Here is a 20,278-nt window from a genome sequence, read left to right as displayed (position 1 = left end):
CTCAATACACTACATACATACAGCTCACTGAGAGGAGGCGGGGCAGAGCACAGCCTCAATACACTACATACATACAGCTCACTGAGAGGAGGCAGGGCGGAGCACAGCCTCAATACACTACATACATACAGCTCACTGAGAGGAGGCGGGGCAGAGCATGCAGTGCAGCTCATCTGCTGTGTAATAATGCGAGATTTCATGCCATCCCAGCACACACTGTGAATCGCCGAATGATGTAATCGCCGACCAGACCCGGAAGTGAGAAGAGGATAAATAAAGCAGAAAATCAGGTATTTACTAGCAACAAAAAAAAAAAAAACTATCCACATGGAACGCCAGGGGCCTAAATGTGCCCGAAAAAAGGCGGATGCTCATGGGAGACCTCCGACGCTCTCGTTCTGACATCGCATTCATTCAGGAGACCCATTTTAGGTCTGGAGGCCTCCCCTTCCTCCAGAACCGGTTCTATCCTACTGCGTACCACGCTACCAATGATGTCTCTAAATCCAGAGGGGTGTCCATCCTGCTCTCGAGCAATATTCCCTGGTCACTGCTTGATAAGAGGACAGACCCACACGGGCGCTTTCTTTTTCTTAAGGGCCGTGTTGGTGGCCGGACGGTGACGCTTGCAAATGTATATGCTCCCAATTCGCACCAGGACTCGTTCCTGCGGAAGACCTTGCTGTCCCTGATGGATTTCTCGGAAGGGAAACTGATCGTGGGTGGCGACTGGAACATCCCCTTGGATCCTTCGGTGGACACGTCTTCCGGGTTTCCTCCGTGCCCCGGGGTGCCCGGACGCAGGTGGTCAAGTTGCTTAGGGAACTCCAACTGGTGGATGCCTGGCGCATCCTACATGCTGGGGAACGCGATTACTCGTTTTACTCAGCCCCCCACAACGTATACTCCCGGATTGACTTTTTCCTGGTTCCGCACCGCCTGCTCTCCTCGGTGGAAAGTATTGAAATCGGTTCCATCACCTGGTCTGACCACGCTCCTGTGATTATGGAAATGCGACTGGGCGGCCCGGGCAGGGAATCAGACTGGCACTGGAGATTAAACGAGAGCCTTCTGCAGGACCCTGTGGTGTTGGCAGATGTCTCCCAACAGCTCCAGAGCTACTTCCAGCTCAATGCCACTCCTGACAGTGACCCCGGAGTGGTATGGGAGGCCCATAAAGCCGTCATTAGGGGCGTGTTAATGGCCCACGGCGCCCGCATTAAGAGAGACAGGGAGAGGCAGTTAAACAACCTCCTGGCGGATATTTCTCGCCTGGAGGATCGGCACAAGAGGCACCGGGGGGCTGCAGAGGGTTCTGAACTGGCAAGCCTCCGCTCCCAGGTAGCGGAATTGTTGCAATACCGCGCTAAAGCGGCCTTACAGCGCTGTAAGCGGTTCCACTACGAATCGGGCGATAAATGTGGTCGTATGCTGGCCAGGGCTCTTAGAGACCAACGGGCGGCCTCCTATATTCCCTTTGTGACCGCTGCAGATGGCAGTAAGCTGCATATGCCCAGAGAGATTGCGCAGAGATTTGGGAATTTTTATTCGTCTCTGTATCACTTGCCTCAGGGACGATCCCACGAAACGGAGGTCACTTCCTACTTGGACTCCGTTGTCCTGCCTAGATTCTCCTCGCCGGACCGTGAAGCCCTGGAGGAGGAGTTCACGGCGGATGAACTTGCCATGGCCCTTAAGACGGCGAAAAAGGGCAAAGCCCCGGGGCCGGATGGCCTGACGGTCCTCTACTACCAATTACTGCAGACACATCTAGTTTCTCCTATGCTTAGGTTGTTCAATGAGATAGGGAAGTCCTCCTCCTTCCACGCTGACTCCCTGCTGGCTCACATATCAGTGATCCCTAAGGAGGGGAAAGACCCGGCAGCCTGTGGGAGCTACAGGCCGATCTCCTTATTGAATACCGACCTCAAGCTATTTACCAAAATGGTGGCTTCTCGGCTGCAGCCTCTCCTCCCGGGCCTGGTCCATTTGGACCAGGTCGGGTTCATTTCCACCAGAGAGGCCAGAGACAATACCATCAAGGCCTTGAACTTAATCCATCGTGCCAGGGTCACCGGCGTTCCGACAGTGCTACTGAGCACGGACGCCGAAAAGGCCTTTGACAGGGTGAGCTGGCCTTTTATGACTGGTGTGCTGAAACGCTTTGGTTTAGGCCATCGTATGTTGGCTTGGATCATGAGCGTTTATACTTGCCCGCGAGCGATGGTGAAGGCAAATGGGGTTTTCTCGACACCATTTGCCATCTTTAACGGCACTAGGCAGGGGTGTCCCCTCTCGCCCTTGTTATTCGCCCTCTCTCTGGAACCCTTTCTTTCCAGGGTTCGCCTTAATGCTGACATCTCTGGACTGGCCGTGGGTGCGATCTCCCATAAAATATTGGCCTACGCGGATGATCTCCTCTTTTCCTTGACCAACCCCCTGATATCCCTGCCGAACCTGCTCCGCGAATTTGAACTCTACGGGGTGGTGTCACACTTCAAGATCAATTACCACAAATCGGAGGCGATGGGGATTTCTTTGCCATCTCGAATGCTGGACTCTCTAAGCCACAGCTTCTCTTTTAAGTGGACCTCGTCAGCCTTGAGGTATCTGGGGACCCTGCTGCCGCCCGACCCAGCTGACGTTTTCCGGCTGAACTTTCCGCCTCTCCTGGCTGCGGTGCGTGCCCTCCTGAGTAAGTGGTCCGCTGGCCTCCACTCTTGGTTCGGACGCTGTAGTATCCTTAAAATGTCAATCCTGCCGAAGTTTTTGTTTTTATTTCAGACCCTCCCAGTGTTGGTCCCTGCCGCCTTCTTCAAACAAGTGAACGCGGTCTTTACCGAGTTCATTTGGGCTGGTCGCCGTCCCAGGCTCCGGGGGTCGATACTCACGATGCCGAAGTCGCATGGGGGTGTGGCGGCTCCTGATGTCAAAAGGTACTACCAGGCGGCCCACCTGAACCGCCTGGTGGACTGGTGCAGGCATTCCCACCTGAAACTCTGGACAACTCTTGAGGCGTCCCAGTGCTCGATACACCTCCCGGGCGCCCCGTGGCATATTGCGTCGGTGCCACATGACGTCCGACGTCATCCTGTGATCGGCCCGACTCTCAGGGTCTGTGCCGCAGCCCTGGCGGTGGGCGACTCCCGGAGGATAACTTCACCCATGTTCCCGGTTCTGGGTAATCGGGCCTTTCCATCGGGATGTGACAGCGGCCGTTTCAGGACCCTGTTGGAGCTGGGGTATTTCCGGGTGTCTCACTTTGGTTCTGGTGACACCTGGCCCTCCCTCACCCAGCTGACGACTCCCGGGGGCCGTTATGAGCTCACCAGGTGGCAAGCTCTCCAGCTGCTGCATTTCCTTCGGGACCTGGGGCCGCGATCTACCTTCGAGAAGCCTTTGACGGCTCTGGAGGCTCTCTTTACGTGCGACACTCCCCTTCCGCATGCCTTGTCCCTGATCTATGCCCTGCTTTCGGAACCTCGGGATGATTTCGTCCTTCCTGGCATCGTGAAATGGGAACAGGAGCTGCAGAGGACTTTTAGGCTGACTCAACGTCGGAACATTGTTCGCTTCTCTCTGAGGTCTTCTATCTGCACACGCCTCCAGGAGGTTAACTATAAGATCCTGATGCACTGGTACTATACTCCGACGAGGTTGGCAGGTTTCTTCCCGGAGGCGTCGGACAGCTGTTGGCGGTGTCGCGCGGACCGAGGGACGATGCTCCATATCTTCTGGAGCTGTCCGGTGCTGAGTGACTTTTGGAGACAGGTCAGAGAGATATCCCAGCGAATGACCGACTTCGCACTCGGCGATGACCCAGCGCTTTTCCTCCTCCACTGTTCCTCCATCAAGCCTGATCACTATAAAAAGTCCATCCTCCGCCACCTCTTCAACGCAGCAAAGGCCTGCATTGGGGCCTGCTGGAAATCCACCGCCCCGCCGTCTTTACGGCTTTGGCTGTCCAAAATCAAGCAGATTGGTGACTTTGAAGACCTGGTGCTGACCTCGCAGGGCAGGAGGGAACTCTACTCAGCTACTTGGGGGTGTTGGAATATGTTTGTCCTGTCAGACGAGGGTAAAGCGCTCCTGGAAACCCACTGATCGCACAACTGGCCTCAGTGGCCATCGCCTCGCACGGGGTCCACTGGCCGTAGTTCTTAGCCCATTCTTCTTCCCCTTTCTCTCCTACCTGTGCTATTGCCTGTGTTGCCCTGGGGGCTCAGTGGCGGGCGCTGGACAGGCTTCACGTACTAGTGACCACTGTCCCCCCCTGCTTCCGCCCTGATCCCCTCTGCCAATATTCCCCCCTTTCTGCCCCGCTCCTTCCTTCCTTGCCCCCTTTGTTTCCCAGTATTCTTTCCCAACGTGTTGTAAGCTCCCCCCCTACTCCTCTGTATTTTTGTTTGGTTCTCATGGTGAGAAATGTTTACTCTGGGTAGATCTCCAACCCACGGTTCCGGTTGCCGACATTACTCTGAGGCACGATGTTATCCACTGTTCACAGGCCCGTTAGGGCTACACTGAATGTTTGATGTTCTTAGTTGCTTTCTACACGTTCTCATATGCTACGAGTAGACCTGCTGTATATCTACCCTGCTTTATGTGACGCTGTTTTATTGATGCTTTGCATTCGCCTTTCTCACTCCATTGATGCGATTTGACTCTGTATGCTGCAACACGACTATGTCTGTAAACTTGTATACTACCTGTACTTGTATTTTTTTTTCTATTACGCTTTAATAAAGAAGAATTTGAAAAAAAAAAAAAAAAAAAAACTTTCCATTGGTAAAAGTCGTTTTAAAGGGGATTACATGCATCTATGTAATCGAATTAATTAAAAATGGGTGGAACTCCACTTTAAGTACTATCTTCCAGAAGAACGAGGAGTCCTGGAAGTGATGGTTTGGCTCCCACAGAGCCCTGATCTCAACATCATCGAGTCCAGATAAGATCTCTGGTTAGTTCTCCAAGATGTTCGGAACAACCTAGCTGCCGAGTTCCTTCAAAAAAAGTGTACCAAGAAGAATTGATGCTGTTTTGAAGGCAAAGGGTGGTCGCGTGTCTTAAATTTTTGCACAGTAGTGTAATAAAAATGACAAGCGATCTGTAAACCTTTGAGGGCTTGCTCTGACGGGAGCCGCATTTGGCAACGCAACTTTTTACAGCAACCAAACTCACTATAGCGAGAGCCCATGAAATCCCCAACCGAGAGCCCATGAAATCCCCAACCCTTAGTTTTGAGGTAGGACAGTAAAAGGCAGAATGAGCGACCTTATGGTCAATGAGAAATTAACACCATTTTGCTAGATACTCGTGAAAAATGTCTCTAAGTTTATCAGCCTTGGATTTTTCATGCCCAGCCATCGTGCTTCGACAATCTCCTTTTGTTGATTTGATGACCCTAATCCACTGATCCCGGAGACCTTTTTCTCTCTTTTTTTCTTTTTTCTTTCTCCTCCGTCTTTCCGTAATTTTCTCTTCTGGTATTTTATTGTACTTTATTCTTTTGTTTCCAAGTATGTGCAGCCTTTTTTTCTTCTTGGGGATGAAAACTACTAAATTAAACGTCAATCGGATGTTGTGTTCCCTTTAGAGCTGCACGGTTCTGGATAAAATGAGAATCACAATTTATTTGCTTAGAATAAAGATCACGATTCGTGGCATAACATCATCTTTCACATTATACAGAAAAGCTAACTTTACTGTTTAGTTTTTTAACATTCATTAAAGTATATTTTTTCCCAAAAAACTGCGTTTGAAAGACTTCTGCGCGAATACAGTGTGACATAAAAGATTGCAACAATCGCTATTTTATTCTCAAGTGTCTCTGCTAAAAAAAATTATATATATATATATATATATATATATATATATATAACGGATTCCAGTAGGGATATGCATTTTAAAAATTAATTGGGCAATGTTTTTTTTTTTTTTTGGATCAATTACCTTATTTTAGAAGATTCTTTGTCCCACTTCCTTCTTCTGCGGCCCCGGACGTCACTTCCGGTTTCGCAATGCGTCCTGGGAGATGTGTGTCATCAATCCCAGGAGGCAATGGGCATGGCCGGCCGCTCCTCTGATTGCCGATCGGCATTCTGGGTAACCAGGAAGAGGGACACAGCGGCTTCGGACGCCCACACCAGAGATGGCCGCGCTCTGCTCTGCAGGTAAGATATTATCTACATTCAAATAGTGTACTGTACTGTAATGTGGGAATAGTGTTCCTGTAATTGGTGATATGTTAGGATTAGAGGGGTATTTTTATCTTAAAAATGTATTTTTGGCCGGAACTCCACTTTAACAATGTTGATAAACATTTGCCGGAGGCTCTTTTTATTTTTTGACAGCTGTAAGTGAGCAGAGAACAGCTCTGCAAGAATTGAGGAAATTGCTGCTGTAGAGTCACCAGAAGTGACGTGGTTAGAGATTTTGGCAAATTGGAGTTTTCAGCAGAACACCGGCTAAGAGATTTAGGGACACACAGGGCTTGGCCTGGAAGTGACCTCAGACGTCGCTTTCCGAGTCACAACACGTAGGGGAAGAGAGTGGACGTGTGTCCGCTCTGCCCCTTCTCCTCCTCCTGCTGGCACCCTCCATGGAGCTCCCAGGCCCGCCAATGGGCAAAGTAGCAACTCGTCAAATTCTCCAATTATTGCTGCTGCAGTCACCAGAAGTAACGTGGTTAGAGATTTTGGCGAGTTGGAGTTTTTCGGCAGAACACCGGCTAAGAGAGTTGGGGACACCGAGAGCTTGACCTGGAAGTGACCGCAGAGACGTCACTTTCCGGGTCACAACAAGAAGGGGAGGAGAGCGGACATGTGTCTGCCCTGCTCCTTCTCCTCCACCCGCTGACACCTGCCATGGAGCTCCAAGTCCCGCCAATGGGCAAAGCAGCAGCAACTCAAAATCTCCAATTATTGCTGCTGTAGAGTCACCAGAAGTAACGTGGTGGAGATTTTGCCGAGTTGGAGTTTTCGGCAGAACACTGGCTAAGAGAGTCGGGGACACCAAGAGCTTGACCTGGAAGTGACCTAAGAGAAGTCACTTTCCGGGTCACAACAAGAAGGGGAGGAGAGCGGACATGTGTCCACTCTGCTCCTCCTCCACCCGCTGGCACCCATCATGGAGCTTTTAGGCCTGCCAATGGGCAAAGCGGCAACTCGTCAAAATCTCCAATTACTGCTGCTGTAGAGTCACCAGAAGTAACGTGGTTGGAGATGTTGGCGAGTTGGATTTTTAGTTCGAACTCCGGCTAAGAGAGTTGGGGAAACTGAGAGTTTAACCTGGAAGTGACTGCAGAGACGTCGCTTTCCGGGTCACAACAAGACGGGGAGGAGAGTGGACATGTCTACTCTGCTCTGTTTCCTCCGCCCACTGGCACCTGCCATGGATTTCCCAGGCCCGCCAATGGGCAAACGGAACACCCTGAAAGCGTGTGGGGGGGGGGGGGCGCCGGTACCGGGGGTTTGTGCAAGCGAGTCTGCCTGTCAGTTTCACACACAATCCCGGTGGCTAATACCCACCTGCTTTCTGGTCCGACGTGCGGGCCTAGCAGCAAAAGGGTTAAAGCCAAGCTGCCACATACAGTATATGCGTATGACTGATAAGGTTTTATAACAGTTGTACCAACATTTAAATGTAGGTTTGCTCTAAAGTTCCACATCCTCATTGATATTTGGTGTGAAATATTACTCATAAATATTTCACTATAATTTAGCCTCTGCTGTGTTTACTTCTCGTAAAGTAGTTTGGGGATATTTTAGCTATTATAGTAATTTCTTTTTATAAATGATCTTGGGGATATTTAGGCCTGTATACAGGAAATCTGTGGTACTAACCCACAAGAATGTGTGAGTGATTGCTTACATCTTCTAGTCTGCTCGTAGAAATGGCTGTAATCTGATTAGATGTTGGAGGAGCCATACCAACATATCCAGCTCTGGTTTGCTTAAGGGCTCCCATTGCTGACCTCTCCTTCTTCTAAAAATACCAATTCCCTGGCTGTCATGCTGATCCAGCAGCTTCAGTACTTTTTAAAGTGATTGGAAAGGAGCAGTTTTTTTTTTTTATAAATAACAAACATGTTCTACTTACCTGCTCTGTGTAATGGTTTTGTACAGAGCAGCCCGGATCCTCTTCTTTTCAGGTCCCCTGTCGGCACTTCTGGCTCCTCTCTCCCAACGAGTGTAAGCCACTTGCTGTGGGGACAATCCTGAGCCAGGTCTGTGTGTCCATAGACACACAGAGCATGGCTTGGCCTCGCCCCCTGCTCCCTCCTCATTGGGTGTGATTGACAGCAGCGGGAGCCAATGGGTCTCATTGCTGTGTCTGTACCAATGAGGAAAGAGTGACCAGACAGAGCTTACTCTTGCTCTTATGCTTTTGAACTCCTGCTCTTGTGCACATTGCTGGATCGAGATTAGGCTCGGGTGAATATAAGGAGTGGCGGGGGGGTGGGAAGCTGCATGCAGAAGGTTTTTTTTTTTACCTTAAAGAGGAAGTAAACCCTCCTCTGCAAGTTGTACCTATAGGTAAGCCTATATTAAGGCTTACCTATAGGTACTGTAAATATCTCCTAAATATGTACCGTTTAGGAGATATTTACCTTACATGCCGCCAGTGACGTCACTGGCGCATGCGCTCTGAAGGAACGGCCGCTCGTGCCGTTCCTTCAGAGTCCCGTGCCGTGACTGTCGGCTCCCGCGCGCGTGCACGGGAGTGACGTCACCGCAGCTCCGGCCAATCAGATGGCCCGGATGCCGCGATCCCGGAAGACGGGCGACTGGACATGTAGCCCGTCATAGAGGTAAGCGAGCGGCACGGCGGGGGCTCGTTCTAAGGTAAGTATTTCATAATGAGCTAGTATGCAATGCATACTAGCTCATTATGTCTTTCTCTTTCAGAATGAAAAGAAAAAAAATTTTTTTTGGTTTACAACCTCTTTAAAGTGGGAGTATGACTTTTACCTATAGGTAAGCCTATAGTAAGGCTTACCCGTGTGCACTGTTTAGGAGATATATCATTTTGATGCAGCCAGTGACGCATACCGTGCTGTTTCTTCAGAGTCCTGTGCCGTGAACGGCAGCTCCGGTGCACATACATGGGAGTGACATAATTGCGGCTGCTCACACAGCCCGAGTCTGCGAACCCAGAAGGAAGGCCGGGTGAAGATGGAAGCGCCTTCAGTGGTGACAAAGTGCTGTTGGAGGGCATAGTTTTAATAAGGAAGTAAACGGGTTCCATTTTTTTTTTTTTTTTTGTTACATGGAAGTCATCAGTGACATTCTGACAGGTATCAGATCATCACTGGTTTTCTTTCAAGCCTAACTGGGGGCATTCACTAAATGTTTAAAACACCCAAGCTGATCATTTTGTCTTTATTCTTGCATTCCTTACCTTAATCCAGGAAGCCAGTGTCATCCTTAGTACCATTTCCAGTTGTTCCAATGACCTGTCCCCTGAAGCTGCTCTTCTTACTGGTCTCCAGGCAGTTTTGTCGCTGCTCACTTGCCGCTCACATGTACAATGTGGAACCAGCTGCCAGTGCTGTCATGATGTAGCACTGCCCACTGACATTCAATGGAAAAGAGAAGGATCCAGCTGCTGCAGGATCCTGGAATAAATGAGGACCTTTATGGTGTATTTCAAGGCCAAGTTAACCTTTTAGGGAAAAAATAATAATGGGACATATTCATGCAGTTAAAAAAATTGTGTGTTTTATTATTCCCCCCCCCACCCCCCAAGAGTCTTCAGTGGATCTCGGGTGCAATGTCAGGCTCCTGCAGACGTGTCCTCCAGCTTTCTTGCCCCTGCCTTTGTACAGGCTTTCTGTTTAAAAAGCTTGAGGGAGTGTCGGTGGACTATGAGGGTGCTCATCAACACATTGAACTAAGTTCCCCCCATTTTCCATAAGTGGCTGAATGGCCAATTGCAAAGCCTGAATACTGTCACAATGAGGTCATCTGCTCGGTTAAGCTCTGGCACTGGAGCATACCCAGTAGGGCTGCTGAATATAATCGCCGAATCGATGCATCGCGATGCGACCCTTCGCGATTCTGCATCGATTCGGGGTGGTTGAATAATCGATTACCTAATGACGTCACTTCCGGGGGCGGGGACAGAAGTGACATGGCAGCGCTGGCCGGGCTTGTGGGATACGGAGCTCCTCCTCGTGGCACGGGAAAGGAGAGGAGGAGAGCGGAGCTATCAGTGCTCTCTCTGGCCCCGGGATACACATGGCACGCCCACTTAGCACGCTGCTGCCCGACCGCCCGCTCTGACAGCCCGGCCACCCGAAGTCGCGGCCTTCCCAGCTCGGTATATTCTGGTAACGGTGCAGGTCTCGGCAGACAGCCTGAGTTGACCGCAGGGCAGCGAGGAGGCCCTGCTTTCCGCCTGTACCGTGCACTGCACTAGTCCGAGCTCCAAATTCCCGACATGAGGCTCATCACCCAGGACCCGTCCCAGCCCTACTCCATACACCTACCGCTACTTCATCCACAACTGGCTGCAGCTCTGCTTCCTGGTAAGTCGGGGCACTACAGGGCTCAGCATTCCTCCTTACCAGGGCCTGCTATAATACAACTAGGGGCACTACAGAGCCCAGCATTCCTCCTTACCAGGGCCTGTTATACTACAACTAGGGGGACTACTACAGACTCTGTAGTCCCCCTAGTTGTTGTATAACAGGCCCTGGTAAGGAGGAATGCTGGGCTCTGTAGTGCCCCTAGTTGTAGTACAGTAGGCCCTGGTAAGGAGGAATGCTGGGCTCTGTAGTCCCCCTAGTTGTAGTATAACAGGCCCTGGTAAGGAGGAATGCTGGGCTCTGTAGCTCTGTACAGAGCCCAGCATTCCTTTTTACCAGAGCCTGTTATACTACAACTAGGGGGACTACAGAGCCCAGCATTCCTCCTTACCAGAGCCTGCTATACTACAACTAGGGGGACTACAGAGCCCAGCATTCCTCCTTACCAGGGCCTACGGTACTACAACTAGCATCAGGTAACTCTTCTAACCTGATGTGGCCTGATCTAAAGGGGGATCTATGAGGGGACCTGCTCTACTAAAGGGGGATCTATGGGGGGACCTGCTCTACTAAAGGGGGATCTATGGGGGGACCTGCTCTACTAAAGGGGGATCTATGGGGGACCTGCTCTACTAAAGGGGGATCTATGAGGGGACCTGCTCTACTAAAGGGGGATCTATGGGGGGACCTGCTCTACTAAAGGGGGATCTATGGGGATGCTGGCCTGCTCTAAAGGGGGATCTATGGCGACCCTGCACTAAAGGGGATCTATTCCATAGATCCCCCTTTAGAGCAGGGTCCCCATAGATCCCCCTTTAGAGCAGGGTCCCCATAGATCCCCCTTTAGAGCTCAGTTCCCCTGGATCCCCTTTAGGACAGGCTCAGGCTCCCCATAGATCCTCCTTTAGAGCAGGGTCCCCATAGATCCCCCTTTAGAGCAGGGTCACCATAGATCCCCCTTTAGAAAAGGGTCCCCATAGTAATCGTGATGCATCGTGATGCATCGCGGAATCGAATCGTATCGAATCGCAACCCTAATAATCGTAATCGCATCGAATCGCGAGGTAAGTGAAGATGCGCAGCCCTAATACCCAGGGTCCATTCCCGAAGGCAGTGTGGGGGAGTGCGAATTGGGTACTATGTCTTGCTTGGGACTGGGGGACTTTCAGGGGACGCGGTCACTTAGAGCTGTCACAACAGGAATGGCTATTGTTGCTGTCCCCGTCAGGCAGATATTCCCTCACTTCTGTACTTATCACACCTTGTCACTGGAATAGGGCAAATCATCACAATGGGTAGACCGAGATTTTAACCCTTTATCCTTCTGAAAAATAAGTTCTAGCTGGTGTTTGGGCTTATTGCATAGGACCAGGCACAGCATTGTCTTTCTGGAAAGAACTTGTGACAAGGTTCTTTGCAGTTTTCTTCAATTGGAGATTTATCTTTGTTTGGTGAGAATATGAATCCATCATCGTTTCCTCGTCCTAAAGCAGGGGTCTTCAAATTATGGCCCTCCAGTTGTTCAGGAACTACAATTCCCATTATGCCTAGTCATGTCTGTGAATGTCAGTTTTACAATGCCTTATGGGATGTGTAGTTCTGCAACAGCTGGAGGGCCGTAGTTTGAGGATCCCTGTCCTAAAGGATAGAAAACGTCTCGGATGACGAAACGCGTCACAATTGGCCTGTTCTGACAACATAAATCACCCGCAGCCAAAATTTACGGCTTTTCCGGTATACGAGCCCGACAGTCTGCTGGAATCGTACACACATTTGCTTGTTGCCAAGGGTTTAAAGGTACTTTTTTTTAACCTATACAATAAAAAGGTTTCACATCCATACGGGCTTCGTTATGCTTGTTCTTTGGTTTTTTCCCTAATCGATTTGGAGCTGCCGCCGTGTAGTCATCACAGATGCTGGGTTACAAAATGCCTATATGACCATTAGAATTTGTGGTCCACTCCATCTGGTAAGAGGCGCATGATTGCTGTGGGTGTCTGGTGGCAGAGTTCCTTCAACTTCACTTATACAGTCAGGTCCATAAATATTGGGACATGGACACAATTCTAATCTTTTTGTCTCTATACACCACCTCAATGGATTTGAAATGAAACAAACCAGATCTGCTTTAACTGCAGACTTTTCAGTCCCAATATTTATGGACCTGACTGTACCTTTTGCACTTTATGGACACATGGAATTGTTTGAAAGGACTTTTTTCTTCACAATGCACACAGTGATTTTATGGAATATCTTTATTCTTCACCTATTTTGTTGATGGTTCACAATTTTTTATATTTTTTTCCGTTGCACTATTGATTTCCAATCATTTGGATATACGATATCCATGGTTTTGAGTCTATATTGTTTACAGCTGGTATCATAGCTTTTTCAGTGGCTGCTTGTCTTTTTAAACCTTTATTTTTTTCACCCTAGCGCGAATACGATTTCATTTTTTAATACTTGTCATATGTACAGTATGTTAACCTCTTGCCGACCGCCGCACTTTTTACTGCGGCGGTCAGCCCCTCACAGGCAGAGCGACGTAGTACTACGTTGCTAGCCTGTGAGGGTCTAGGGAGCGAGCGCGATCGTCGGTGCAGAGGGAGAAAGGCAGGCGATGTAAACGAGCCACCTGTCCTCCACCTGTCCCCTGTGTAGGAATAGTGATCATACGGTTCTACTATTCTAGCCTGTGGGGCTCTAGGGAGCGAGCGCGCTCCGCCGGAGGCACGCTCCCGCGTGGTTACGGCTCTCCCGCACGTGTGCCCGGCGGACCCGATGTCCGCCGGGCACTCGCGATCCTCCGTTACACCGAGAAAGGCAGGCGGCTGATGTAAACAAAGCCGCCTGTCATTCTCCCCTGTGTAAGAATGGTGATCATACGGTTCTGCTATGTAGGACCGTTGATCACTGTTCCTACACCTCAAGCCACAGCCAATCACAGTTAGAATCACGCCCCTAGGGACACACATAACCCCTCCCTCTCAAAAAAAAGTTAACCCCTTCACTGCCAGTGTAATTTTACAGTAACAGTGCATATGTATAGCACTGATTACTGTGGTAATGTCACTGGTAACCCCAAAAGTGTCAAAAATGTCAGTCAAGGGTCCGATCTGTCTGCCGCAATGTCGCAGTACCGCAAAAAAAATCGTAGATCGCCGCCATTACGCGTTAAAAAAAAAAAACAACAAAAATGACAAAAATCTTTCCCTTTGTTAGTAAACGCGATAACTTTTGCGCAAACCAATCAAAATACGCTTTTTGCGAATTTTTTTTTTTTTTTTACCAAACATATGTAGCATAAAACAAATTGGCCGAAAATGTTAAAAAATTTTGATTTTTACATTTTTTTGGGGGAATTTCATATAAAAAAATGTGAAAAATATTGTTATTTTTTTTGCAAAATTGACGCTCTTTTTTTGTTTATAGCGCATGATCAAAAAATCGCACAGGTGATCAAATACCACCAAAAGAAAGCTCTGTTTGTGGGAAAAAAAAGGACGTCAAATTCGTTTAGGTACAGCGTCGCACGACCGCGCAATTGTCCTTTAAAGTCACGCAGTGCCGAATCGCAAAATAGGCCCTGGTCAGGAAGGGGGTAAAATCTTCCAGGGCTTAAGTGGTTAATATCTCTCAAGCTCACTTGAATGGTGTAATAATTTCCCTATAATACTTCAAATTAAACAGAAAGTACCGAGAAAATGTAATCATCTAGAAATGTTTGTAGATTACATTACAGAATGACGGATGAGGTTATTTGCAATGTTTCCCAGCAGGGGAATTTTTCCAGTACAACGGTATAGTTTCATATCTGCTAACATTGTTGACCGTAGATCGTTAACATTGGTCTGTGTATGGAAGAACTTGCTGCCAATGGAGATCATTGTCTTTTGCATTTGTTCATAGTAAACAATCATATTTTTAATCTGAAACCAAGCCCCAGACATTGTTAAAACCTGACAGGGGTTCCAATCCTTCCCCACTCTATCCAATACTAAGAAAGAAAATTTGGGTCACAGATACACTTTAAATGGTTGTGCGTGAAAATCCCAGTAGATCAGCAGTTTTTAAAATACTCATACCAGCCTATCTGGCACCAATGACCATGCCACGTTCAACGTCATTTAAATCCCCTTTCTTCCCCTTTCTGATGCTCGGTTTGAACTTCAGCAAGTCGTCTTCACCAAGTTTAGATGCCTAAATGCAGGGATCCTCAAACTATGGCCCTCCAGCTGTTGTGGAACTACACATACCATGAGGCTTTGTAAAACTCTAACATTTACAGACGTGACTAGCCATGATGTAAATTTTAGTTCCTGAACAACTAGAAGGCCGTAGTTTGAAGACGCTTGCCTAAATGCATTGAGTTGATGAAATGTGATTGGCTGATTAATAATTTGTGTTACCAAGCAATTGAACAGGTTTACCTAATAAAGTGGCCAGTGAGTGTATATAGTGTTTGTGTATATGTGTATTTCTATATAATATATATATATACTGCTCAAAAAAATTTAAGGAACACTTTGAAAACACATCCGCTCCTAATGGAGAAAAATATCATGCTGGATATCTATACTGAATTGCACTGGGTAATGTGTTAGGAATGAAGGGATGCCACATCGTTTAATGGAATTAAAATGATCAATTAACCTACAGAATGCTGAATTCAAAGACGCCCCGAATGAAGTAGTTGATATTCGGTTTGACTTGGTTTGGGGGTCCTGCCTGGGGGGGCCGTGCCGCAGGTTGTTCCCAGTTGGGGTGGCTCGGTCGGGCGTAGCGGCCTGGCTCCTCTTGGCGGCCCTGGGGTGGGTTGAAATGTTGGTTACACTGCAGTTTACGTTATTTGTTGATGTACTATTTCCATGTGCCCTGCGCGACAAATTTGCGATTAATCACTTTATTTGTAAATCTACTGCGTCTTTAATATTGACGCGTTTCTATAAGAGCCAGTCCACCCTAGCGCGACTTGTCAGGCGACTTGTCCATCGATCGCTACAGGACCCGTTCTAATAGGAGCGACACAAGTCGCTCCGACTTAGAAAAAGGGTCCTGTACTACTTCGGGGCGACCGCGGAGCGACTTGCATAAACTTCCATTAGGTGAAGTCCCTGCAAGTCGCTAAGAAGTCGTGGTGCGCGGGACTGCACAAGTGGCCCCCGAAGTAGTAAGGAGTCATGTCGCTATAGTGTGAACCGAGCCTTACTGTTTTTTGTATGTTGTTTGAGATAAAACCAATAAACATTATTAAAGACCCCACCGAAAATCAAAGTGAAAAAATATTTACAGCAACTCAAAATAGTACTTTTCTAGTCCCGATACCCTGGCTTTGTGTATCTGCCGATACTGATACCGATCCGGAACTACACACATACACAATATGCATGCGGCTGCAGTACAGAGCAAAGCCACTGCTTCCTGTGTGTGGCTCCTCCATTCACAGGCGGAGTGCATCTGATATCACTCCGCCTGTGAGCCGAAACCTATACAGGAAGTAGCGGCTCAGTGCAAGTAAGGGACAGCTGAGCCGGTGTAACGTTAGAAAACCATACCCCGTGAAAATTCCATACCCACGTCACTTCCTGTCATAAACGCAATGGAACAGCTGAGCAGCTTAGCAGTGCGCATGCTCACAGCTCCGGATACGTCATTGAACAGCTGAGGAGCTTAGCAGTGCGCATGCTCACAGCTCCGGATACGTCATTGAACAGCTGAGGAGCTTAGCAGTGCGCATGCTCACAGCTCCCGATACGTCATTGAATAGCTGAGGAGCTTAGCATTGCGCATGCTCGGAGGGTATGGAATTTTCACGGTAGTGTGTTGTAACGTTACACCGCCTCAGCTGTTGCGGCGGTAACATTAAAACATCTCGGCTGCAGCATGAATCATCTCCGCTCCTACCCCTGTCACTTCCCTGATCTCCGCTACTAAATGTAAAAGCGGAGGGTGTATGAAAATATAAATCACGGAGATCTCGGCTCCGTGATTTATATTTCCATAGCCAAGATCAGGGAAGTGACAGGGTCGGGAGCGGAGATGATTCATGATGCAGCCGAGATGTTTTAATGTAACCGCCGCAACAGCTGATGCGGTGTAAAGTTACAACACACTACCGTGAAAATTCCCTACCCTCCGAGCATGCGCACTAGTAAGCTCCTCAGCTGTTCAATGATGTAGGTGCACCGGAAGTGACGAGGGTAGGGAATTTTCACGGGTATGGTTTTTTCACGGAACACCGGGACTCAGCAAAACCGGATCGGCCGTGGATCGGTTAATTTTACCGATCCAGCTATTTTGGCAGTATCGGGGCACCGATATCCGATCCTAATATGGGATCGGTGCATCCCTACTGACATTGTCGGGGCGTGCTCCTAATGAGATGACGAATATAATATACACAGTATATGTGTGTGTGATGGATAAAAGTGAAACAAAAGGGACCCATACCACTTGGCATACTTCTTCCCTTGAAAGAATTTCCCATCTTCCTTATCAGAGTGGAAACTCCCATTAAGTATGTGTATGTACTGGGAATACCAGTAAAACTTCCTTGCGTACTTGCCAGTAGTACAGAGTTGTGGGGTGGAGTGTGGCCATTTGTAGGCCAGTTTAGAAGGTCCTGTTTTGTTCCATCAGTCCATCCAATATTGTTGGAAGCGTGCCGCTTGTGTGACATTCGAAGTTGGCAAATATTTGAAATGCAAGACATTGCTGTCTGTGAGAATAGACCGCACCTAGCAATGACAGCCACCTGCTGCTATCATCCTGATTTCCAGTAAGAGCATTTTAACACCGTTCAGCGATTTTATTCTATTAATCATCAAACAGGTTTACATGTGAGAGTTGGAAACAAATGCTTAGATTGCAAGCCAATTTCTTCTTGTTGTGTCCTAAAATAGGTCAGGCAGAGTATTGTGCAGCCAAGTCCATATCATAAGAACGAGTCAGACTATATTAGCGGTATATGACCTTCATACCTGCCAGCAATGCACAATACATAATTTATTTCCATATTGTTCTCATGTATACTAGTATTTCAATGGCTGTTCACAGTGCACGTTGATATCCTGTAGTACATCTGCTGGAACTATTTAAGCCGTTATTGAAGTTCTTTGGGAGACTTTATTGAAAAGTCCCAGTATACAATTATGTAAATTGTGTCTGTTTTACTGCAACACAGTAGGGTACAAAACATTTTTGTAACCAAATATTTGTTCCAGGGATCCAGCATTGTCCTCCCCTGGGCCGTTTCTTCGCCGGTCTTTAGGTCCCCAGTGCCGGCATTTTTACCTTGCTTCCCACTGTGCATGCACGAGCCATGCTTTGTAAATAATCCCACAGTCTTCTGAAACCAGCGACGTGTCCCAGAAGGTTGCGTCCAAAGATGGAGGCCCCGAAATCCCAAGGCGATCTGAGCAGACATAGGAGTGGGTACCTGTAAAAACTAGGTCTCCCCCCCCCCCCCCCCAAAAATAATAAATAAAAATAAATGTGTCCAAAAGTGGTAGGGGAGGAGGCGGAGACACGCAGAACTCCCCCTATTGGGTGAAGTACTACTTTAAACTGATAGCAAAATTATAGGAGGTGATGATAATTATATTTTTGTTTTTCTTGTAGGTATCTTACTGCCTGATGTTCCAGAAAAGTTAACCAAGGAAGGGGCAATTCTCTTGCCGTTGCCAACTGCATCCTGAAAGATTCCTCTTCAACACCATAACAAGATGGCGACGGACAGCCCAGAGTCTTTGATGACCATTTGTACTGATTTCTGCCTCCGAAACCTAAAGGGGACCTTGTGCTACCTCTTGGACAATGAGGTCCTGAAGCTACATCCAGATATCTTCTTACCCAGCGAGATATGTGACCGGCTGGTGAATGAGTATGTTTATGCACTTCACAATGAACATTTTAGCACTTTGGGGCAGATTGGGGGCTGAAGGCGAACATCTCATCTTCCTATATGTGCTAAAGAGTGTTCCCCAAAATATTCACAACCTTCATAGTGTCTCAACATCATCTGTATTGCTACCAGTTCTCCCTTGTATGGAGGATGGTACTGTTAGATCTGTTCAGCCAGATACATTGATGATATTATAAATATTAAATATTGACCTTGGATATTGCAGACTCCCAGACCAGTTCTGACATATCTTACATTAAAGAAATGTAAAAATTTGCATTTGTTTTGCTAAAAAAAATTACTTAGAACCCTTAAACCCTTTCTTTAAGCAGAGGCCTTGGAGAATAAAATTGTTGTTGCAGTTTTTTATGTTGCACAATATTTGCTAAAATATAAAAGATGATGTTATACTGCGTAAATAGATACCTAACACATAACACTTTAAAATTGTGTACTCCTGTGGAATGGCGAGAAACTGAAAACCTAAAAATCTCCATTGGCGACGCTTTACAGGTTACCAGTTTAGAGTTACACAGGAGGTTTGATGCTAGAATTATTGTGCTTGCTCTTATGTTCACAGTGATACCTCACATGTGTGATCTCGCATTTACATATGCATGGGACCAATATGGGCCTTTATGCTTGAGTACCGGTGCCCTTTATTTTTTTTTTCTATTTATTTTACATAAATTTGTTTTTTTACCATACCTTTCATATATATATATATATATATATATATATATATATATATATATATATTTTTTTTTTATAAACTTTATTGCGATCACAAGGGATGAATAACATCCCTTGTGATAGCATGGGCCTTGATAGGTCCTCTTCATGGAAAGATCTAAGTCTTTTAGACCCCCAGATCCTTCCTCTGGCCTCCAAAGCAGCCGATCATACTAAGATTGGTTTGATTGGCTGCTTTACAAGCGGGTTAAGGCTTGTAAATAAACAAACTGGAAGTGAAGAAAATCTTTGTCGCTTTCAGTTTGTGACCTCACAGAGGGGGAAGAACAATGTTGGTTCCTCACCTCTGTCCAGTGTAGCTGATGCCACCAGTCAGATCGATCAAGGGTTCCGTGGTGGACGGGAGAGCCCAGGAAAGGTGGCAGGAGAGAGGTGGACCACGTTCCACTGCTTGTAAAAGGAACTCAGATCACTTTCTCTTACATCCTCTGACAGATGCAGCTCTCAATGTTTCTTCACAAATGGGTAATGCGCCATCTACTCCTGTAGATGGCGCATTACCCATTCGTGAAGAAACATATAGGCTCGGTTCACATTTATGCGATGCGGGAAGGCTGCGAATTCGCAGCCTGTTCCCGCATCGCACACGCACCCCCGGCAGTTCACACTGCCATATGCGATACGCTGGGGGTGTCAATGTAATCTTAACGACACCCCCAGTTTGATCGCATATCGCAGTGCGATCATGCAGTTCGCACAGGATCGGATCGCACAAGTGTGAACCGCTGTGCGATCCGATCCTGATGCGGCAGCAAAAATGCCTCCTGTGCGTGTTTGCTGCGGGTGCGATGCGAATTTAGCCATACAAACTGTATGGCTAAACTCGCACCGCACAGCTGATCGCATGTAATGTCGGAGCAGTGCGCTCCGACATTACATGCGAACCCCGCACACGCAGAAGTGTGAACCGGGGCTGAGAGCTGCGTCTGTCAGAGGACTCAGAGAAAAAGATTTTACAGTAAGTTCTTACAAAAATCCAATTTTAGAAAAAAAGAGAATCGGCAGTTGGAAAAAAAACGATACGAGGATTATGGCTCTAGCCTTAACCCTGATCCCGATATAACCACCTCAATACGAGGTGGTATGTATAA

The 20,278-nt window shown here is 47.6% G+C and overlaps 1 protein-coding gene across 1 annotated transcript in view; it reads left to right on the top strand.

The window, feature by feature from the left end:
* The window catches only part of ZER1 (zyg-11 related cell cycle regulator), a 110,453-nt gene that overhangs the window by 18,278 nt on the left and 71,897 nt on the right, over nt 1-20,278 (top strand). Inside the window, exon 2 of the mRNA XM_082263928.1 lies at nt 18,152-18,413. Within this exon, the coding sequence (XP_082120054.1) occupies nt 18,256-18,413 (158 nt within the window). The 5' untranslated portion in view covers nt 18,152-18,255. The remainder of the gene's footprint in view (nt 1-18,151; nt 18,414-20,278) is intronic.

This window comes from Pelophylax lessonae, assembly GCF_965119305.1.
Source record: "Pelophylax lessonae genome assembly, chromosome: 7".
NCBI classification, from domain to species: Eukaryota; Metazoa; Chordata; class Amphibia; order Anura; family Ranidae; genus Pelophylax; species Pelophylax lessonae.
The sequence above is the reverse complement of the archived record's forward strand: the minus strand, read 5'-3'. Positions and strand labels throughout refer to the sequence as shown.